This window comes from Salvia splendens, chromosome 1, assembly GCF_004379255.2.
Source record: "Salvia splendens isolate huo1 chromosome 1, SspV2, whole genome shotgun sequence".
Lineage (NCBI taxonomy): Eukaryota > Viridiplantae > Streptophyta > Magnoliopsida > Lamiales > Lamiaceae > Salvia > Salvia splendens.
The window spans coordinates 5,175,801-5,199,734 of record NC_056032.1 but is presented as its reverse complement, the minus strand read 5'-3'; the positions used below and the strand labels follow the sequence as shown (position 1 = coordinate 5,199,734).

At 35.9% G+C, this 23,934-nt stretch overlaps 3 protein-coding genes across 7 annotated transcripts; 2 read left to right on the top strand and 1 right to left on the bottom strand.

The window, feature by feature from the left end:
* The first annotated feature begins 3,506 nt into the window (after positions 1-3,506).
* LOC121809627 (probable methyltransferase PMT15) lies at positions 3,507-7,533 on the top strand. The gene is made up of 6 exons (XM_042210354.1): positions 3,507-4,468; positions 5,589-5,799; positions 5,894-6,191; positions 6,282-6,674; positions 6,742-6,819; positions 6,925-7,533. Exons 1-6 carry the CDS (start codon positions 3,800-3,802, stop codon positions 7,145-7,147), a joined length of 1,872 nt encoding a protein of 623 aa, XP_042066288.1. The 5' UTR covers positions 3,507-3,799; the 3' UTR covers positions 7,148-7,533.
* Positions 7,534-8,339: 806 nt separating this feature from the next.
* Positions 8,340-12,493, top strand: LOC121809635 (F-box protein At4g00755-like). 4 transcript variants are annotated; one of them, XM_042210374.1, is made up of 7 exons: positions 8,341-8,483; positions 8,557-8,572; positions 8,947-9,124; positions 10,701-11,123; positions 11,234-11,406; positions 11,824-11,942; positions 12,046-12,493. In XM_042210374.1, the coding sequence occupies exons 3-7, from the start codon at positions 8,959-8,961 to the stop codon at positions 12,338-12,340; spliced, it is 1,176 nt and encodes a 391-aa protein (XP_042066308.1). In that variant the 5' UTR covers positions 8,341-8,483; positions 8,557-8,572; positions 8,947-8,958; the 3' UTR covers positions 12,341-12,493. The 4 variants fall into 4 exon arrangements, with proteins under 4 accessions (XP_042066326.1, XP_042066308.1, XP_042066317.1 ...); XM_042210383.1 differs by having other exon boundaries at positions 8,346-8,483; positions 8,557-8,597; XM_042210392.1 differs by lacking the exon at positions 8,557-8,572 and having other exon boundaries at positions 8,340-8,483.
* A 4,830-nt stretch (positions 12,494-17,323) lies between these two features.
* On the bottom strand, positions 17,324-20,844 carry LOC121809612 (U-box domain-containing protein 4-like). 2 transcript variants are annotated; one of them, XM_042210337.1, is made up of 3 exons: positions 20,552-20,844; positions 20,019-20,101; positions 17,324-19,149 (listed from the first exon to the last, which is right to left on the bottom strand). In XM_042210337.1, the coding sequence occupies exon 3, from the start codon at positions 19,120-19,122 to the stop codon at positions 17,440-17,442; it is 1,683 nt and encodes a 560-aa protein (XP_042066271.1). In that variant the 5' UTR covers positions 19,123-19,149; positions 20,019-20,101; positions 20,552-20,844; the 3' UTR covers positions 17,324-17,439. The 2 variants fall into 2 exon arrangements, with proteins under 2 accessions (XP_042066271.1, XP_042066278.1); XM_042210344.1 differs by lacking the exons at positions 20,019-20,101; positions 20,552-20,844 and adding an exon at positions 19,594-19,991.
* Positions 20,845-23,934: the final 3,090 nt, after the last annotated feature.

Sequence of the window (23,934 nt, the reverse complement as noted above, 5' to 3'; positions counted from 1 at the left end):
TGAACTTTCTTATTTTGTAAATTCAACTACACTACCAATAATATGGACCCTAAAAAATTTACTAACAGTACTTCCACTATTCTTTTTTTTTCCCTTTATCTTACTTTACCAATTGTGCATTAATAAAATTCATGTCGAACTAAAAGTTTATATTTTTCAGGGACAAGGGACTATAATGTTTCACTATTGACTTGTAAAATATAAGAAACCATATGTATTTAGACCAATATACTAATATTTTGTTTAGTTTACTATTTAATTATATATCTCTACTTTATTGTTACAAGAAGACTTAGCTCTTATTAAAGAAAATCTCATATTTTATATATTTAAAATAGAAAAAAATTAGAATTTAAGGAAAAAATAAGAAAATATTGAAAGTTCATGTATTTACATGCTAATAAAATTTTATAGGACTATCAATGTGTCACATTGATAGATAAATGTGTCAAGTGTACTCCACATTAACCTTAATTTGGGCGGAATTGTTTGTTGGTGGAAAAATAAATAAAAAAATCAAAATTTAATATATCTATATTCAGAAATAAAAGTTTAGGAGAAAGCTAGAAAATATTAAAAGTTTGTATATTTACATGCAAATAACCCTAAATTTAATCATTAATGGCCCCTTTAACAAAATGTAAATTGCAAAACTTATGCAATAGCCTTTTCTCAATTTAAAAGATCCAAAATTCAAGTGGAAATATCTAATTTTGCATCTCCTTTTCTCCCTTTGTGGTCTAATAAATTAGCTACCCATTAACAGTTGTTAGTGTTTTTCTTCCCTATATTAATTTAGGTTTAAAGGCGTAGTTAATTTTGATGCGCCAGCCTATCTATATAATAGTTGTGACATAACTTAGAAACATTAAAATATAATGATAATCGATAATAAACATTAATTACGCATTCCCAATTAACGATGTGATAGCAACTTGTTTGGTATGACATGGTTGGGTGGCAAAATAAATAATTTTAAACGGAATTTGATCCATTTTATTGATGTGTAAGTATGCTTTTTTTATAATTATGTCCTTGCAATTTAACCCCTATTGGAATCTTTGTATGGTTTATGCGTATAATCTATAGTTTTGTTTTTCGTATCAATTATTGATAGAGGCGCGCTGATGTGGGTGAACGCGTGGTTTAGACCCGAACAGTCCATCTTTTATACATGATATTTTCTTTACTTGTTAACACAACCACTTTTATATATAATAACAATAACTTTTAATATGGAGTAATTATTTTTATTCATAATAACAATATTTCTTTTCAGTAGAACATATGGTCACACCATTTGGTATATGTGAAAAGAGAGTAAGGGAGTAATAAAAACTAAAACTAACATTTAATTTCCTTCCCTTTTAATTTCTTGATATTAACGCGGTTAAGAATGATTAAATTGATAAGTATTGACTGAGATAATACTAAATATGGGACTTAAAATTAAGAGTAAGGGCCAAAAGTGGTCCTAAACATATGATGATTTTACGATTTTTGTCGAAAACATTATCTTTTAAATTATTGGGTCCCAACAAATAAAAAGGATCAGATTTGGTCCATTTTTTACGGAACCGTTTATTTTAACAATCAACGCTAATTAAATGGCATTTGACTAGATTAGTTTAATTAATATATTTAAGAATATTTTGTAAATAATAATTCCAGTTGAACCCTACACTTCATCTTCTTCTTTCATCTCCTCAATAACCACCACCACACCACTTCCGTAGCCATCACTGTCCTCACGGTGCCCGTAACCACCACCGCCACTGCCGCATCCATAGCCTCCGCCATCACGGCGAGGGACTGAGAAACCGCCTCCGCCTCCGCCACCGTTGTTCGAGAAGTACATGGATCAAATTCCGTTTGCTCAGCTGTCGTCGTTGAGGATGATTTGCTCCGGTCGAGGGTAGAGTGTTGACAACTAGGGATAATAGCTTGTGGTACAATGAGGGGAAATTGAAGCACGTGCCGCGGTGGCTGCCTGCGGTCGATGTGTGCAGAGAGGTGGAGGAGAAGACGCGATGGGTAGTGAAGTGGGAGGAGAGTTTGGAAATGGAAGAGGCGGCGAATTTGGGGAGCAGTGAGATGAAAAAGTTGAAAAGGGAATGCTAGGATGAAGATGTGGAACAAGTGTTGGTGAATAGAGGGAAATTCAGATTCAAAATTGGGAATGTTAGAAAACTTAAGTGTAACAGTGACGTCCAACTGCGGCGGAAGCAGCGGAGGGGAGGAAGAAGACGATGGCCACTAAGAAACATCGAATTAGCTAGGGTTTAGGGTTTAGAAGAAACCCAGAAGTGGTTTACTGAATTGGGCTTTCTAGAGTTAATTCAACACTTTTTCCTCTTATCTATGAATGGCTAGGAATTGGACGACCGTAGCATCACTGTCATCGAGGTTCAGTCTCACGGCAGCTATGGCGGAGGCGGTTTTTGTGGCCCTCGCCGTGATGGCGGAGGCTATGGAGATGGCGGCAATGGCAATGGTGGCTACGGAGGTGGTGTGGTGGTGGTGGTGGTTATGGAGGAGATGAAAGAAGAAGATAAAAAGTGTGAGGTCAACTAGAATTATTATTTACAAAATGTTAAATATATTAATTAGAAATAATAATTCAGTCAAATGTCATTTAATTAGCGTTTGACTGTTAAAAATAAACAGTTCTGTCAAAAATGGACCAAATTTGATCCGTTTTTATTTGTCCGAGACTCAATAATTCAAAATATAATGTTTTGAACCAAAATCATAAATCCGTCATGTGTTTAGGACCGCTTTTGGCCCTTACTCTAAAATTAAAGAATGGCAAAACATTTTTAAAATTTGGAAAATTCAATAATTTAAAAAGGTTTATTCAATGTGAGGCCAAGGAAGGGAAACTAAAAAGTAAAAACTTCGGGTAAGAAATTGTTCAAAAATAAAAGTTTTTGTTCCACTTAATTAATCAAAGAATGTCTATTAAAGTTAATTATAACTGTAAAATCCTAACAATATTGAATACAAAAATTTCACACTTTATATATGTTAACCTCAATATCATTAGAATGAAATCTTAGTTTTATTTCCTACCATCATTGGGCTTGTATTTGACCTATTTGACCAATACATGCACATACATTTAAGTGCAAAATATAATTAATCAAGAAAAAATAAGTTTCAATTTGAACGTAACGTGTTCAATACTAGTCTATATACAATAAATTTGTCCTATACAATTTTGACGATTGAACCCAATTCAATGCAGCATAATTAGATGCATTTGACAAGCTAATGCGGTAAAAAATCTCGAATAGATTGAAACAATTCAATAATTTCTAATGGAAGAAACTCAATTACATTAATCGCCAAATCCCAATCTCAAACTATTACTATTAAAATTCGAATTCGATTTCGAAAATAGTCTCACAAAATTATCACAGATTCGAAGGGCCTAAGAAAACAAAGACACTGAGACACGTATATATTATTATTATTATTATTATAGAAGGTAAGAATTCATTAAACCAGGAAACAGGAAACAGGAAACTCTTCAATTTCTTCCCTTTCAAGACCATAAATTTTTCCTTCCATTTTTGAACCTCCCTTTAATTACAGAATCACGGGGGAGCGTCGGCGCGTGTTGCTCCACCGCCTCCCCGTTATATATATCTCTCTTCCAAATCAACAGATTTGATGTGGAAACACTAATACCAACAAAAGTTAAACATCAATTTCTATATAAATAGAGATAGAGAGAGAGAGAGTGGCGTTTCTTGATTAATTCCAATTTCTGTTGAGGTTGGTGGAAGGGGAAAAAATGGCGACATGGGGCAGCCTCACTCACTACCTTTCCTTGAAAACCAAGAAAACCAGCCTCTACTTGATGGCCGTAACCACCGTCCTCTGCTCCCTCTTCTACCTCATCGGAATCTGGCAGCACGACGCCACCGCCCTCCTCCCCTCCGCCGCATGCACCACCGCCGCACCGTCTTCCGTCCCCGCCGCCGCATCATCGTCGGAACTAGACTTCACCCCGCACCACACGGCGGAGCTGCTCGTGCAGCTCTCCGAGGCGGCGCGTGCGGCGCACCTCCCGCCGTGCGAGGCGGCGCTCTCCGAGTACACGCCCTGCCATGACACGCAACGATCGCTGAGGTTCGACCGGGAGATGCTGGCGTACCGGGAGCGCCACTGCCCCGAGGCGGGAGAGGTGCTGCGCTGCCGGATTCCGGCGCCGCATGGCTATACGACGCCGTTCCGGTGGCCGGAGAGCAGGGACGAGGTGTGGTACGCTAACGTGCCGCACAAGCACCTCACGGTCGAGAAGGCGGGCCAGAATTGGGTCCGCTTCCACGGCGACCGCTTCAAGTTCCCCGGCGGCGGCACCATGTTCCCCCGCGGCGCCGATGCCTATATTGATGACATCGGAAAATTGATCAACCTCGCCGATGGCTCGATCAGAACCGCCATTGATACTGGTTGTGGGGTAAGTATTTCTAATATTAGTATTTTCAATTAAATTTGATGGTTTAAATTATTTTTCTAATTTTTATCGAAAGTCAATTTTGTGATAGGAACTAAGATAAAGATGATGAATGCGGACAATTACTGGAAGGGTGCAGAATTTTCCTTTTTTCTTTTTTTACTTATCTGATTATATCATCCCATCCTTGATTTTTGTGGACATATTATATTTTAGAGTTTTGATTTTGGGGATTATCTACTTTACATGATATAATCTTGGAACATGAATAATTGAAAAGTGAGTTGGTTGGGTCAGAAATTAGGCATGACTTTTTTTTTATTTGAATAAATTTGTCGATTTGATTGCTTGTGATATGTCAACTTGTTCACCGAAGTATCACTCAGGTTTAGAATATGCTGTCACGTTAGAGATGTCTAGGCTAGTTATTGTAAATTAAATTTTCGAAACAGACCTTTGACTAATTATATATGGAGTAATTTGTTTGGTAGTAATTTGTTAATACTAGTACTCTTTATTAGAATTTACTAGTAGCAAGTGTTAGCAAATTAGATTAAAGAAACGGAGAAAGTTGTTATGAATCCCCTTTTCAATGCGTGTATAATTAATTTGAAGAATCAGACAGATATTTGGTGCCTAAAAGTGGGTATATAAGCTAAAAATTGGTTACAATTTTCTTCATTTACACTCCAAGCATATACATGATTTTATGGAGAAGTCAATAATTTAGAGAAGAACAAGGAATTTTGGAAAGTAACGACGAGCTATGCTAAATTGGTAACATATCTCTTGGAATAGCAAACGTCGCATTTTCCATCTTATTTTAGGGGTGGTAGATTGCATATATTGGTCATAGATAGATTAGTGACGCACTGAATATATTTTTGGTGGAATTCTTCAAATTTAGGCCCAAAATGATTGAGCAGCAATAAAGTGGCTTCTATTTTTAACATTATATATGTAATGTAGCCTCCTAATAATTCTCGTGTTGCAATTAATCAATTAAATTGCATTTTGAAGTTGCCGTTTGAATTGATTTTTCTGATTGTGAAAGCAACACGGTTAATTAGATGATATGATCCTACTGTCTAAGTAATATTCGAACCTAACGCTCATTTTGTAGGTCGCGAGTTGGGGAGCGTACTTGCTCTCTCGGAACATCCTCCCAGTGTCCTTTGCGCCAAAAGACACGCACGAAGCGCAGGTCCAGTTCGCCCTCGAGCGGGGTGTCCCGGCCCTAATCGGGATCATGGCGACCGAGAGGTTGCCATACCCTTCTAGGGCATTCGACATTGCTCATTGCTCGCGATGCCTCATCCCGTGGGGACAGTATGGTAAAAACTAACTCACTCATCCACTCCAACTTAATCTCGTATAAACTCGAATGCCACCTATATATTTAACCGTGTTTAAACCGTTGTCGAGCAGATGGTCTCTACTTGATCGAAGTTGATAGGATTCTACGGCCTGGAGGCTACTGGATCCTCTCTGGACCGCCCATCAACTGGGAGAATCACTGGAAGGGATGGAACAGAACACGAGACGACCTTGACACGGAGCAGAGGGGGATCGAACGGGTTGCCAAGAGTCTATGTTGGAAGAAATTGGTGCAGAGGAATGATCTTTCTATTTGGCAGAAGGCAACTAATCACATGCATTGTAAAAAGAACAGGAAAATCTTCAAGAAACCTCAATTTTGCCAGAGCAACAATCCTGATCAAGCTTGGTAAATCAAGAATCACCACCTTTTTTTAGCTGTTTATGTAATTTATAATCATCTCACAAATCATGATGTCCATATTTTTTTCTTTCTCAGGGGCACTAAGATGGAAGCCTGCCTGACCCCTCTGCCCGATGTTTCGGACATCAAGGAGATGTCGGGAGGCCCTGTGGCCCGTTGGCCGGAGAGGCTGACAGCCGTTCCCCCGAGGATCCGGAGTGGAAGCATCGAGGGTGTAACAGGGGAGACATTTGAGAAAGATACTGAGCTTTGGAAGAGTAGAGTTGCACATTATAAGGCTCTTGATTTTCAGCTAGCTGAGAAGGGGAGGTATAGGAACTTGCTTGATATGAATGCTGGATTGGGAGGCTTTGCGGCTGCCCTAGTCGACGACCCTGTGTGGGTGATGAACGTGGTCCCTAACGAGGCCGAGACCAACACACTCGGGGTCATCTTCGAGCGTGGGTTAATCGGGACCTACCAAAATTGGTATGCATAAAAAAATTGGCCAATGTTTATTTGTTCATTTTCAATAGTCCTAATTTTTCATCAACAGGTGTGAAGCAATGTCTACTTATCCAAGAACTTATGATTTCATTCATGCAAACGGCATATTCACATTGTATAAGGGCAGGTAAATATCAAGCCAAAACCGACCGGCCCGAACCCAGTGTAGAAGTAGGGCAAGGCCACATTCGACACTCCCATGGGACTTATGCGTGTTCACATTTTTTTTCAGATGTGAAATCGAGGACATTCTGTTGGAGATGGACCGGATCCTCCGGCCTCAGGGCAGCGTGATCATACGTGATGATGTCGACGTTTTGGTGGGCGTGAAGAGTGTGGTGGATGGGATGCAATGGGAGAGCAGGATGACTGATCATGAAGGAGGGCCTCATGTGAGGGAGAAGCTGCTCATTGCGACCAAGCAGTATTGGACTGCACCCGCTAGTCAAGAGTAAAACTAAACCAGAAACGACATTGTTTGACGTCTTCTTTTAAAAAAAGATTTGCAGATGAGGGGCGGCTACCGTGTTTTCGACTGACCTTAGGCGCTCGCTCCTTTCCGCCTCCTGAATCCGCCACTGCTTGGCTACAACATTGCATCATACCATATTTCTAACCTTTTTTTTTTCTCATCCCTTGATTATTTGTTTCTTTTCTTATGTTGATATCTATTAGTAATTATTTTGGTTAATTGCTGGGAATGACAAAGAAAAGTTTACTCAAATTTATACTTCTCACTGGTTTCTACTTTCTACACAAAAATTGTTGGAAAGAAAAATTTGAGTTGTAAGAATCATGTTGAAATTATAAATTTAACGTTTTCTATTTTTATTTTCACTAATTATTCATCTATTTTACGAGTATCATAAAATGCTTCAACTAGCGAGATGGAAATGAGATAATATAAGAAAAAAAATTCGGCAGCACAACCTTGTTACAATTTGTAAAGTTAGGCAAATAAAAAATTAAAGCGACCAATGTTACTAATCACTTTATTGCGTTGAGTAATTACTAGGAGTACAAAATAAGTAAAAGATGTATGCTTCATATTTTGTACATAACATCAAGTATCATCATCATCATTTTGATCCGTTTAAAAAATACTAGTAGTCTAGTTCTCATTCTTATTAATAGAAATAATTAACCTTATCTCATTTCCTCTTTCTCTTTTATATTTTACACACTTTATTTTTCTCTGTGACTGTCATTTATAGTAGTAAATTTTTTATCATTCTATCTCCACCTAACCAATTAGACACTAAAACATGTTTTATTTATAATTAAGACTATTTTTCATGTAGATGGAGGGAATCAATTTATTGGTGAGAGGTCTAACTAATATATACTCCATCCATTGTAAAAAACATAGAACTTTTATCATTTTAGTTCATCTCCCAAATTAATCAATTTCCATTTCTAGTACTCAATGCTTTTCTTCTCATGAAATAACCCTATTCTTCACTAAAGTTATTCAATCACCTTATTTTTAGAATGAGATAAAGACTAGAGTATTTCATACATCTAGAAAAAAGTGTATCACTATTTATTAATGAAATGCTTTAAAAATACTAGTACTAATATTTTCTTTTTAGTTTATAGAACTTTTTAGTAAAAATAATGGTGAAAAATTAATTAAAGCGGCTGACTTAGCCAGACTGATTCCTACAGAATTTCATCATAGGCCAGAAAACTCCAGTCCAATCTCATTCCATCCTTTCTCTCTCTCTGGCTATACATACAAAATATACGCGCGCAATAATTGTATATTTTGATGGCTTCTTTGTTGTCAAGGTGGAGTATTATTCTTTTCGTGCTCTTGATCAATGCCCAGTTTATCTGTATAATAATCCTTTTTCTGTTTTAGGTGCGAGCGATAAGGGGTGAGAGACAATTCGTTACCATTGGGTGATGCTAAGATTTGTCTTTGCCATCGGAAACATTTTTCAATTTAGCTTTTTTATCTTTATCGTTTCATCTTTTTTTTAGTTAGCTCAATTTGATGACTTCGTTTATCTTTGTCCCCCTTATGTTTATATGTCTCAGATTTTCCTTTGGTAGCTGAATTCTGTTTCAGTTTTAGGTTGTATTGCAGAAATTGAAACTTGGAAGTTGAAAAAAAGAAAGTTTTACTGTATTTCATTTTCACCTAAATTGGGGCATTTCTCTTCCGATTACCCTTTTAATATAGGCAGTGCAGATTTGAATGATATTTGTGCTTGGAAGATGTTACGCTCACAATTATATGTGGTTGCAGCCTGAGCTTTTGATGATTTGCAGCTGGTTAGAATACATGGATTGCAAAAAAATAGAGACTTCAAATAGTTTTATTGACTGGCTTGAGACAGATGTCTTCCTTTATGTTATGAGTTTCTTAGATGACCCGGCTGATATAGCTACTGTCTCTGCTGTCTCGTGTCATTGGCGCCGATTTGGTTAGTGAAACAAGTTGATATTCTTTTTTATTTCCCTGCAGTTGTTATTTGCACTTTATGTGCTCACTTCATGCAAACTAAAACTAGTGATACAGAGAAGTCACTCCCTGGCCTTATAGCATATTTGTGAAGTTGTAGATAATACTAGATACTGCAACATTTGGTATTGAATTTGGGTAATGTACATATATGCATGTTGTCTTTCACGTACTATTACTACCGTCATTTTTTTTAATTAGTCGGATACCAGTGACCAATTACCGTTTACTTTCTTTGTTTCCGTTTTGTGACGTGGATTAGACTTTAGATTATCTATGCACGTGCCTTCATATTTATTAGTTTTTGTAGTGGTAAGGAATTGATGGTCTTCAATTGTTGTTACTGTTATTCTTCTTTTGTGCTGCTCGACAATGCGGTTTCTCTTCATGTGCTCTGTCATATACTAACATAAGATCCTGTATGATATGTGGAGTGTCATCTTGCCAAGTACTTGCAAGCTAGTTTCATGAACTGCAGAGCTGATATATAGAATATAGCAGTAACTTCTTTGATGTATCCTTTAAGCTAGAACAACTGTGATGTTATATAATGTTCTTAGCTCAATCATCATTTCTACAATGTTAATGGTCAGTGCAAGCATTGGTAGCCCGACAACATTATCCCAATTGGCCAAAAGGCTTAGCCACCTAGTAAAAATTTTAGAATGTCATATCAACAAATAACTGGAAAGGATTCAAGGATGAACTGGGACTGCCTTGCTTAAAAGTTGACAAAATCACAAGCGTGCTTGATTACTGAATATACCATGAAGCTAAGCTCCACCACCCCCAAGCCATTCTTTAAATAAAAAGCAATGATAGTATTTCTTTACCGGGTCATCTCAGTATAGCATGGATAACTTTTACAATGATGGTGATCTTTTTATCCCACTGTTCCTATGCACTTTTGTCTCATTACCTTACAGTCATGAAGTAAAACTTTTGACGAAGAAAAATCTGAATTTGTTGTAATGTTTCGTCTTCTCCTTATTTATATTTATGAAACATCACGGTTAAGTTGTCATTTGTAATTCTCTTTCTGTAGTTTAACGCCATCATCCTTTACTTGTATCTTGTAGATCTGTCCAATATTTATGTTATGTTACTAGCTATTTTTGCTCTGAGTAAGGATTTTTTATGGTGTACGGAAGGAGAGGCCATCCACAGTTATTTGTATTTCCTATATTTTCTTACCAACCAATCAAATTCTACTGATTACTAATCCTCGCTAGCTCCACATATAACCAGTCAGCTAATAGAGTCAAAAGTTCCTTTGTCATCAGTTACCAAGATTTATTCTATTATTTCATTAGAAATTGTGTTTTATCCCAAAAGAATAAAAGTGTTTTTGAAAAACATTCACCTTAATGACTTTCAAATCCACTTAAATCAATCACCTTGACCTTTTGTGATCAACTAATCCCTTTGAGGTGTTATTTAATACCTTTTCTAATTCCATAGGGGCGGTGATAATGAAAATGAAAAAAAAGGAAAGAGCTTTATTAGTAAATAATGCATGGTGTTATTTCCTTTTCCAGTGATTGCAAATGGGCTTGCAAAACAGCTGTGCTTAAAAAACTTCCCGCAGCTCTCTGGTATTGTTGAAGTAGTGAATGGAAATGAAGGAACAACGAATTCAGTTGCAGTCAATGCCAGTAGTGCTGTCGAATGGGCGGTCCTCAAGAGAGATCACTGGGCTTATGCATCTCTACTTCAGGCCATCCTGAAATCGAAGGTTTCACCAAAGGATTGCATAGCAAAAGCAGTAAGTGCATCTAGCACCGACAATTATCCAGACGAAAGTGTTGTTAATACATTGAATCCAAGGGACAGATTCATTCGGAGAGCTTCATACTGGTCAAGTAAAGGACAAAGTAATCCTGACGTGCCGGAGACGTTAGTTTATAAACTAAGTGCAGGAATTTGGGTTATTACTGAAGTCGATATTCAACCATTTGAAGGTTTGCTCGACCTTAATTCGTTCTCTCCCTTCTCTTAACACTCCGAACTTGGATTTCAACTTTTTCTGTAGAGTTTCTGACAATTTTCGTATGCTACATTGTCTGTTCAGCTTTTTTCCAGATGGGAAAACCCATATACTCTGCCAAATTTGTAAGATTCAGAATGGGCCATCTGAAATCCCCAAGAGAGATAGGAGATGACCTCCAATGTTTACCATTGCAGAAACCTGATGATGACAAGTTTGTATGGACTTACACTTCTCCACAATTTCCCATGACACAGGTTATCCTCTTTTTTCTTTTAATTAGGAATGAAGTAAATATTCTTGTCCTTTTCATCATTTTAGTGAAAAAAGTGTGCACATTTCCTGGAATGAATCTGTTGAGTATGATCTTAAGCATGGTAGTTCAACCTGAAGACAGTTCTCGTTAGAAGTAACTGGAGAAAAAAAATGAAAAAATAGGCCCTTTAAGTGGAAATGCAATCTGTTTTCTGTGTTTGGTTTTTTTCTAATGTGACCTCAAATCTCAATATTGTCGCCAGTTCAATGAGATTACAATACCAATTATGTTTGACATCCCTTTTGTTTAATTTATAGGCTAGTAAAGTTCTATCGGTACCACGTGCCGTGTCTCCATTGACAAAAAGGATAATCATGTTGGGGTGCTCATAGTTGATAACGGTCTTTATTTGATACAGGAGAATTGCTTGCAGCCGTTCAAGCTACCAGATCCAGTCCTCTGCGTTGGTGGATATATGCAGATTGAACTGTTGGGTAGGGTCCAGAGGCAGGAAATCGATGGATTATTCTATATATGGTTAGTCGCTCGTACTTACATTTACCATATGGATCTTTCTATTGAGTGAAGATAGCAAGAACATTCATTTGGTTCAATATGGTGTGCGTCTCTAATGATGTAGTGTGTGCTACGTTCGGGTTCTTGGGCGTCCTCTATTCCCTGCATTCAACATGGAGATTCTGGAGCCAGATGGGGAGCTTTTGCTCAAGTTTTACCCCAAGAATCTCAACTGCGTGCTGCAAAACTCATCGCGGGATGAGATCCCTGAACTACGCCACCTTGAAGAGAAGATGTTGTTGGATCGAATAGGTCTGCTGGAGGATTTGTTGCGCGGGATACAAGAAGGGCCTAACCATGCCTTGGCTTTGGAAGAAGATGACGACGAGGATGGCATGGATGCCGATCTTGTTCCCTAATTTTCTGTTTTCGGCTCTATAGATGACTAAGCTTTTGATGCACTTGATATTCTTGTCAATGAGCATGTATATTGATATGTCATCTAGAACATCTTCTGAAGAAATAAAACTATAACAACAATATAATTAAATAAAAGTCGCTTTCAAACGCAATCTTTTGAACGTGGTTTCTTTGTTTGATCATAAGAACAATGACTTATATGATTAAGAACAGTCACTTTTTTTTAGCAATAATATTTTTTAGAGCTCATGTTATAATTTGCTTTCCTTTGAAAATTACTTCCACGGTTCCAGATAATTATAGTGTGGAGTAGAGACCATGAGTTTTCTGTGTGTCGTGTTAAATAATTGAATATTGGATTTTTGATAAATATTTAATATGAATGGAGTTTAAAATATGACAGAAATTTGTGTGAGGTTTTCCTGATCATGACTTCCAACACAAATTTAAGAATCTTGTCCATAGAAGTTGCTCTATTAAAATGATCGTTCTTATGAATGAAAAAAATCAAATTTATAGTGACACTTCTAATAACTACTCACTTCGTCTGCTAATAAATGTCCTAATTTTGATCGGTGTGAGTTTTAAAAAATTGTTTGATTTTATAAAAGAAAGTGGAAAAAAATAGTAGAAGGTGAGTTATACTTTTATATACTCCATTAGTTCTTTAATAAAATGTAAGTGGAATGAGTTCATGGAATGTGGAGTTTCACCTACCAAAAATAAAAATAAAAGTAAAATGAAACATTTATTCACGAACAATGAAAAAAAGAAAAAGAGTACAAATTGACCATCATAAAAGTTATAGTTATTCTAACAAAAGTTACTGATTTAATACAATAAAAAATTATTACTATAACTAGCTAAAAAACGAGATAGTACTTTATAAAATCCTAGTATAAATTTTAGGATTTTAATCAAAACAAGAATTGATCTTAATACAAAACGCATGACAGATTCTGACTACTTTTTCTATCTCAATGAAGATGATCCAAAAAGTATTGATTTTATTTTGATCCATATCACTCCATATGGAGTTCATATATGTAATGTAGGAATCATCACCGGTCAAAGGTTTTGACGAGTCGTAAATATGATGAAAAAATTAATTTTTTGAAATTAAATGATATAGCTTCAATCTACTATGACCGTGATATATCATTTTATCTAAACCGATTTGCGCTAAATGAGAAATAATGAATTAAAATTGGTCATAATTGTGATTTATAAATGAGCTATGAGATGAAACCAAATGATTAATTAGAGTGTTAATACTTAATATCCCACATTGGTTGTTAAAGACTTATTAAACATGTACAACAAAGTTATTACATGTAATAATTATAGTGAACTAAAATGGGTAGTAAAACCCACACACGCGCCGCTGCATGCCTCGCCGCATGGTCATGTGACTTGGTTCCTGACAATTGGGTCTTTGGGCGTGGTCGGACGGCTAGAGATGAAGTCGTTTTATTTTTTGGACGACAAGTGAGGACTTCTTAAAAGTTATGCATGTTTTAGAAAATCCAAATACTTTTGGAATCAATATTAAAAACGAAGATGAGGAAAAGAAAAATAACTAAAAAAATCTAGAAACCAAATTAAAGTACATATTTTGATTGGCCAAAGAGTATTCTAAAATAAAATTTTAGTGTGTTAATCACAATTGCGTATAATATGAGTTAATGATTGAATAAACAAGGTGTTTGCGTCTTTGTATAAAATGAGTTCTCGCGAAAATGATCCAAAATATCACCAAAAATATAAGCTAACAGTACAAATAAACATTAAAATTAATTTTTAACTTCATATATCGATAGTGATATCACATAACTAAAACATATAAGCTAAGTAATTGCAGTTACAGTACAAATAAACATTAAAATTAATTTTTAACTTCATATATTGATAGTGATATCACATAACTAATACTACTATATTGAAGTGAAAATAATTAGATAATCATGAACGAGTAAAAGCCTACACTTTATGCTAAAATTATTTTTCTACATAAATAAAAAGATTTAACTAATATATTGAAGAGAAAATATTTCGATAATCTAAAAAGAGCAAGAGATTGTACAGTTGGTGCTAATTTTATTTTTATGCATAAATCTAAAAAAATTAAGGACAAGATTAAGAATGTATAGATTATAGTATGTACAAATCATAAAGCTTTAAGGACAAAGCTTTACTTTTCTTTACTTTGATAAATAATTATTTTATATTGAATATCTCTCAACAGGCATAGCTGAAAATATGTTTTTACGATATAAATTCGTTATAACATCATCGTGTTAGTAGTAAATAGTTTTCAAAAATGAGAAAAGAAAGGTCTAAAATTACATGATAGTACTACGCAATGTTGTTTATAATTTGTTATATGATGAAGAAATAAGAGTATATAAGAAAAACTATGACAATTAAGTGATTTGGAAATGTTTGTTTATCACGCAAAGGATGCCCATAGTGTCCACGTCGGATCACTAGGGACATTCTTTTGTGAGGGGAGGGTGTGGGACTCATCCAGACTGCGCCAGTTGTGCCCATAAGCTCGGCCATGGGCTGAGATGTGCTTGGCCAACATAAAACATCGTTGTATTAGCGCGGTCCCGAAGCGAGATATACGGAACATAGTCATCCTCCCACGCACATGAACCAATGTGCATGTCGCTCGGGTGTTACATATACTGTAAGTTATTTTTCATATAAATGTCATCTTCAATTTTTCTTTGTTGATAATTATTTTTATAAGTTATTTTTTCATACAGCTAATTGTACTAGCATCTTTCATTTTTATTTATTTATGTAATTATTTATTTAAGTAATGATGTAATCAAAATTTATAAATTATTTATTTTATAGAGAGAGTTATTTTGTGATTGTATTTTGTACTAGGATAAAAGAAAAATTTTGCTATAGACAATTGTTTTTTCATGTAAAAAAAGGTATGATAATCATAATCATAATATTATTATATTAGTATTATTTTTATATGTTTTCACCTAATTTTAGTACTCCTATTATTTTTGTACTCCCTCGGCTCTGAAAAATATGAATTATTTTCTTTTTAGTTTGTCCCTAAAAAGTATGAACTTTCTAATTTTGAAAACTCTTTTCTCTCTAATGAGACTGGACTCGCATTCTCCACTATCAATACTTTAAAAACTTTTTTCTTTCTATCCCTCTTTTTCTTTTCTAATTATGCATTAAAACTCGTGTCAAATCAAATGTTTATACTCTTTGGGGACGGAGGGAGTTTAGTATTCACATATAAACTTGTAAATATGAAAAAGAATGAAAATGCAAAATAGGAAATAAAATGGCAAACGTTTAATTACTACGACAATTACCGAAACGAACTAATAATGTAAGATATTCGTACTCCTCCGTCCCATAATAGATGTCACACTTTCCTTTTTAGTTTGACTCACAAAAGAAGTCACATTTCCGAAAAAATCCCCTTTCATATTAATATAAATATATTATTTTCTCTCTCCACCTAACATACAAAATAACATCTTTTAAAATCTCGTGTTATTTCTCAAGTGTGTCATCTACTATGGGACGGAGGGAGTACTAATTAGCCGTATTAAATTAATTGGCTACATTTCATTCTTTACATCATGCCTTTAGTAAACAGCAGCCCCCGTACAAATTGGCACAATAGGGGGATCCATTCCCAACATTAAGATATAAAAAACAGCATTCTCTATTGTACAAGTTGCCACAATAGGGGATCCATTCCCAACGTTGAAATATAGGACGACTCTCTATCAATAGTTCTAAGTTATAATTTTTAATGCTAGTCATGACTCATAATCACTAAAATGTTGTGTATTGTACTCCCTCTACTCCTAGAAAATAGCCAACATTTGAAACGGTACGGGTTTAATGCACTATTAATAAAATAAGAGAGAAATAGAAAGAAAAAAAAGTGATTAGAGTATTGTTAGTGGAGAATGAGATACTTTTGATGGATATCCATTGTTAGTGGAGAATGAGATACTTTTGATGGATATCCCAAAATAATAAATGTGCTCTATTAACTTTCCTTAAGTATTTCTTAAACTTCTGTTCAGTTAAAGTGCAACACTTATTTACAGGTGCAATTTCTACGAAATACAATGAGAAGATATAGGCATTAGTAATTAAATGTCTTATAATCGATTTCTAATATTTTAAAATTGATTTTGTTTATTTAACTTTCTATATAAATTTGGAATGGAGAAAAGAAGAAATAATAGTACGTGACAAGTTAAAAGCTAATCGGTAAAACTAAGCTAATCATAACCGATATGTTCATGACAATTTCTAAAATACTACTCCTTCCTTCCGTCCTATGTTATTTGTATTTTTCTGTTGTGGCTTGTCCCAAATTAATTACACTAATTCTATTTTAATTAAGAATTAAGATATTTAATTAATATATTATTATTAATTAAATATTTCTTATTAAGTAATTTTCTCATTACACTAAAAGTACTAATTTAATTACACTAAAAAATCAATCTAAAATTTACAACCCTAAAAAGTACAAAGTAACATATTTATCATAATGACAAAATAAAGTCGTCAATATTTAACATAGGATGAGAATCCCAATGCATATAATTGGATTCAAAATATCTGATTAATATTAATGTTGGGGACAAAAGTAAATACAAACATAACTGTTGCGCCAGTCGCCAGGCAGCTAAAAACTTAACTGTCTTAATTAAACATAAAAGCAATTACAAATTCAGAAAAAAGGTTAGATAAGAATACTAAATTTAGAAAAATAAATATGACAAACATAAATGTCCTCTTTATCAATTTATCTTTGTCCGTGTTTCTGTACAACCAAGATCTAAATTCAGTGATGTCAAGTAAGAGTTGCTTGAACTCAACGAGTCAACACAAACACGACACGAGCACAACACGACACATAGCAAGGGCCAAGGGATGATAGATAGGAGGATTATATTGTTAATACCATTTCATCGAATGGGTAAATTTGTTTCATTTAGAGAATGAAACATAACATTTTTCATCACAAGTTTTTCAAAAATACACTTCCATTTTACAATAACAAGAAACATTAGGATGGCTATTTATCCTACTTCCTGCTGAACAGAGTTCTGAGTTTACCTCGCTCTAGACGTTCTAGAAGCTTCTTCGCGCCCGGCACGTCCATCTCCGACAGCTTCTTGAGGTACCCGATCGCCCCATACGAGGCCATCAGCTTCTTGCACTTCTTACTCGACGAGAGTAGGGTAAGGCACGAGACCGCGTATTTCTTGGCTGTGTTGTGAGGGCTGGGATCGAGCAACGCCACCAAGTTCGGCACGCTCTTGTCGTCTCTCTTGACTAGACGACAGTTGTCGGAAACAGTCATCAAGCTAGAAACTGCCTGCGCTGCAACCTCCCTCGCGTTGTTGGCCTTGGCCTCCATCATTTTCACGAGCAACGGGATGCACCCGGCCTCACCCACCGAGCTTTTCATCGCTGCTGAAGTGCAGATTCGACAGATTGCTGCCGCCGCCGCCTGCTGAGCCCCAACGGATCCCGACTCGAGCACATGGAGCAGCCGGGGGAGAAGCCCTAGCGAGATCAACACCTCCATCGGCACTAAACCAACCAAGTTTCTCAGTGCACCAACTGCTAATTCTTGAGGCAACGGACCGTCCAGATAGGCGAGCAGGCTTTGTATCCCGCCTTCTGAGATAACCGATCTTTTCAAATCATCGTTGCTCGAAGTGAGATTCTGCAGACATTCAGCTGCATACTCCTTTGATCCCAAAAGGATCCCACAGTCAAGAAGATTGATCATCACCTTCACAATCCCTTCCTCCGCGAGCGCTTGCCTTGTCTCCGGCACAGAGGATACGTTCTTGAGCGTGCAGGCTGCAGCAGACTGCGAAACGCAGTCGCCACTACGACATATGTCAATCAACGGCCTCACCCCGCCATGGCCAACGATTGAGCGAGCCGTCTCAGACGACATTGACAGCCTCTGCAGGGCAATGGTGGCCTTCTCCTTCCCCACACTGCTCCCGGACTCCATCAGCCTTATCAGAGGCGGGAGGACGCCTTCTGAGACAAGCCAGCTCTCACAGGTGTCCGACTCTGCAAGCGAGCAGATGACAGTGACCGTCTTCTCCCTGATCCGAGGCGAAGTGGCGGTCAGCAAATGGATCAATGCTCCAATATTGCTCCTTCCAATCACGGCCAACACACTCTTCTCGTCGTCCTTCATCACCTCCACGAGGCTGTCGAGCGCCTTGTGCTTCGCCTCCAAATGGCCAATCTGGAGGCGGGCGAGCAGCTCCTTCAAGTTGCCATGAACTGCAGCCTCCGGCTCAGCAAAACTACTTGTTGCAGCAGACTGGAACGACACCTCCCCTAGCACACCGGTCTTAATCAACAGCCCACAATCGCGCAGATTCAAGTCCAGTCTCCCAGCAACTGCATCAAGATCACTCTGCATCCGAAGCTTTCCTTCATATTTCTCCCTCACACACAAATCTGCCAACTGAATCACATCTTTCAGCGTCTTCGACACGGCCTGCAGCTGCTCCTTGCACAGAGCATTCCTCGAAAAGCAAGGATGGCTGGATAGATCAGAAAGGCGTGATGGCACTTGCTCCAGTTTCAAAATGATCACCTTCCACCTCCCCGGGAACCCCTTCACCTCCCTCGCCTTCCCCAATGCCCTCGGGACGAGCCCTTGAGCACACGAGAGCCATTCTTCAGTCGATAAACTGTCAACCACAGAGCTTTCTCCAGCACCATCAACCATGATTGCTAGTCAAGCTATCACCAAGCACTGAAACACAGTAAAAACATTCAAGAAAACATCGATATTCGAAGAATCACAGATGATTGGATGCAAATTGTGAACCAGATCTTTCTAGGTAGCTCCTCAAATGAGCAAAAATGTTTAAAAAATGAGAGATGTGGACAAGTTGCAATCATATAAGATTATATTATACATCACTTATTAATAAAAAAACGTAGCAATAAATTCATGGGAAGAAGTGGGACTAAATTAGGGGCTACAAGAATCTTGCATGATCACAAAATCCTCATTTACTGAAAATGAGAGGCGACAGATAGTACTGAAGCCCACACAAGAGACCCCTCACAGAAAGAGATGCTTTTGTTAAGGTTGGGATCATTATTTCACACGAAGACATAATGATTTTTTTTACTACTAATACCTTAAATAAGAGGTAAGTATACAATGAAATCAATGAAAGAGAAACTCTACCAACAGCCATCCAATAAAAGCAGATGATCTATATGACCAATATGCCCTCAGCACTTGATGTTTTGGTTAAAGAAATTGCAACAAGACAAACATAAAAGGGGGAGAATTATCAGAAAGAATGTAGCTTTACTTTTCAACTAGTAAACCTAAGTATATTTTTCAAGAGATTAGGATAGCTTAGAGGGCATCCAATTGTGAGGATAAAATTGTGTGGGAAGAGGCCCACAAGGCCACAAACATAACTTCCAAGAAATGGGAAAATTTTGATCTCCACAGTTGTATTCGATAGGGGAAAAAGACTACTTGGCTTTGAAGAGACGATATGTGTCTCCATCTCCAGTTGTACATACAGGTATATCAAGAAAGTAGAATTAAAAAAAAATTTGATGCAATAAATACACATATTATGTAATGACATTGGCTACCTCAATTTGCTTTTGTCTTTTGCCTACCATTCAAGGCACTCAACACTTTTTTCAGCCATCAAGACACAGTTTCTCTACTTTTTCTGCAAGCAAAAATCACACTCAGAAATAATTCAAGAAGCATGCAGCAGAATTTGAGGTCTGAAATTAAAGGAAGCCCCAAATAAGGATACGAAAAGAAAATCAAAGAATCTCTTTTTTTTGCAGTTTGTTTCCTTTGCATATCAGCCTTGAAACAATACAGCTTAAAGAGCAAAGCTTTATTTGGAGGATTCCTTCTCTTTTTTTCTCTAGTAAAAGAGAGAGGGAGAGATGAGTGAAAGCAATACACAAAATTAAGCCAAGAATGAGCATTGATCCCAGAGTTCATTCAGAATCTTTAAAGGTGTAAAATTTCCTCTGAAAACAAAATCTATAGTCTCTTAAATTCAGCTTTGAATCAATAAAGAAGAGAATCTCACAACCACCTGACCCACAGCATCAAAACACACACTCAAGCAGAAAAGAAAACAAGAATCTGAGAAAGTTTCTACCTTTGTTCTGTGCACAAAATATTAGTAGTAGAAGCTGAAAGGGTCGAGTAGACTAGTGTTGGTGGCAATGAGAGAAGTTGAAATAATTTTGAAATGAAGGAGGAGAAGCCAGCAAAGCGCAATGGAGTCAACTAAGTCCCTCGATTTGAATACAGCTTACCCATTTTGAAAAATGGAATGTTAAAGTAATTGGGGCTTTAATGGAAACCGACAAAATGCCCAGCAAGAGAACAACGGCTACGGTTCAAAATACCAAACAATAGGAATAGGAGTATTTCAAAATTAAAACACACACACTCTCTCTCTCTCTGTCGTGGAAGGAGATATTTCCAGAATTGACCCCCAACGTTTCTCTCTCTCTGGAAAATGGAAAATACTGTATTTTAGTGGACAACTGAATATGGTGCGTGAGCTGTGAGGGGTTGGGGGCGATCGGATGGTCAGGATTCGAGGAGCGAAACACTGCATCTGACCGTTGAGAACTTTATTTTTCGATTGAAATTTGAATACGCTACGGTGGTGGTGAGCTGACGTGGCGTGCCATGTAGGCGTCGCGGCGTGCTGTAATTCGTTGCGCTTTTTTCTACTGCACGTGCAGTCAGGTGGACCTTGTCTGACTGACATGAAAGACGTTTTTGCCCTCCACAGTAATAGATAACGACAGATAAACAATGTCACTGATTCACGGTTCATTAGGATATCCAATATAAGGCGGACCCCCAAATAGCCATGTCCCAGTTTTTGTTCATAGACCCAGTTTTTGTTCACAACCTTAAATTTTTATTTCCGCTACTATGGTGGACACCAATAGCTTAAAAATTTTTATTTTAATGTTTCAAGCAATTATGAATAAATTTATCGGACTACACGTAATTAGAAGAAAATAACTATACGTGAATAAATTAAAATTAGAGTACAAATTTTTATCGTATTAAAGTACAGGAAAAATTATACAACGAAAATTTAATCTAGTGCAAATCACAAAGCTGTTCACACTGCGCCGCCACCTCTCCTACGTGCCCACACCTCTTCAATCAAATCGGCCTGGAGTGTGGTATGTGATGTGGTCCTGCACATACCACAAATTCTAGTGAGAGAAATTTTGAGTGATGAAGAGTTGGAATAGTGTGAAAATAATGAATTGAATGGGGTGTATTTATAAATGAATTAAATTGAATTAAAAAAAAAATTGCCGCCTACCACCGCGCCGGGCACCGCTCCACTATAGGAGCCCCGCCTATCCGCCGCGTCTGCCCCGTAGTCGCCGCATGCTCGTCCGCCGCCTACCGCGCCCACACTCCTCGTCCGCCCCGGGGGCGGACTCACCTCCACTATAACCGCCCCGAGATCGCCCCGGCGGGGGCTATGCCATAGTGGACACTCTTAGGCTTTGGTTTGTAAGATTACGTCTCGTGATTATATATGTAGTATTATATTTATTTTATGAGATTTAATCTCACAACTTAGTTATAGTTAAATAATTATGTAATAACTGGTCATAGTCCTCCTTCAACTAAAATAATCTCACAACTTAATCTTGTACGAAATATTCTATGATAATTTGTTATAGTAACTGAACGACACCTTACTCTCCTCTCTCCGTATTTTAATACATAAATGTTCAAAGAAATTGGTGGAAAAAAAAATAATCCCTTCGTCCACCAATAAACTTTATATTTTGTCATTTTCGTCCATCCATCAATAAACTTCCCATTTGTTTTTACCCGTACTGCTTTTGATAATGAACCCCACATTCCACTAATTTTATCTCACTCACATTTTATTATAAAGCTAATTATATAAGAATAGGATCCACCTTCTATCAACCAACTCTTCGTTCCATAGTAGTGAATGCATTTCTTTTTCGGCACGGAGATTAAGAAAAAATATGTTAAGTGACTTAAGTAAAAGAAAAATTAAATAGGAAATGAAAAAGGTAGAGTGATGAAGAGAGAATAAAGTCGGAGGGAGTAAAGTACTAAGTGAGAAAAAAATATGTTAAGTGAGTTAAGTAAAAGAATAGATGTGTTGACTTTTAACAAAAAAAAGAAATGACTCCACTACTATGGAACGTACTGAAATGACAAAATGACTTTATTACTATGGAACGGAGGGAGTATTTTAATTTAAAAAAAGAGAAATTATTAAATATATACATATATTTATGATAGATGAGTTAAAGAACATATTTTTGATTGAGGTTTGACTCAACATTGTAAAAATTAAGAAGTCAATGAACGAAGTTTTTGAAAATAAAGAGTAAAATTATTAAAATTTTAAAATAAACAATAAACTCCATTAGTATAAATATATCATATATCAAATTTTAATTTGTTGCATATAGTAGTGAATTGAGCTAAGATCTACTATAATATATTTTATAAAAGAAAAGAAAAAATATCAACTATATAGCTTTAAATTAGTTATGAAAGAGACGAGTTAAGAATATATAATTAATTTTTTGATTGGGGTACATTTGTAACGTTTGAAAATTTAGAATTTAAAGAAATTAATATATTGGAACGTAAAGAACTACCACTATCAAAAGTATGAAATTCTTAAATTTTAATTTGTTGTATGTTACAGTGAACAGGACTAAGAACTCTAATATTGCATAAGAAAAGGAGAAATATTAACTATGTACTTTAAGATATTTAATAGATGAGTTAAAAATGTGTAATAGGTTCAACATAATGTTCTAAAAATTAAGAATTTAAAGAAATAAAAATTTTGAATGTAAAGAGTTAAATTAAAGTTATGAAATTCTTAAAATCAAAATTGTAAACTCCATCAGTAACAATGTATCATATCTATTAAATATAAAATTGTTTAAATTCTTAAATTTTTGAAACTTTACTTTGAATCACGATAAAAAAAAAATCAAATGCGGAGTACTTTTAATTCATCTAATCAATATTTTAAAAATATAACTACTATTTTATCTTTTTTTAATAAATTGAATCTGGAAAGTAAAGGTATATAATTTTTTTCTCATTATAAAAATATGTATTTTTGAAAGTAAGATATAACCTTTTTTAATTTGTATTTTTAAAAGTAAATGTATATAGTTAACGTTCCAGAATTAATACTCTTATAAACAAATAATCTGTTTTATAAATGTAGGAGTAATAAGGTATATGAACATCTTTTAAATTTAATTACAAATAAAATACGTGTAATGTAAAATTAAAAATATCATTTCCCATTTCATTGCTTCAAGATATTGTTCACAAGATTTGAATAATTGAATTGTTAGTTGTTACAGGTAGATTTTATTTGATTTATAATAGGGGTAATTTAGTAAATAAACTGTAGAATTAATAACAAAATAATTTAAATAAAATTGATTTGGTCATATTAAAAAGGTAAGGGTATATGGTAGT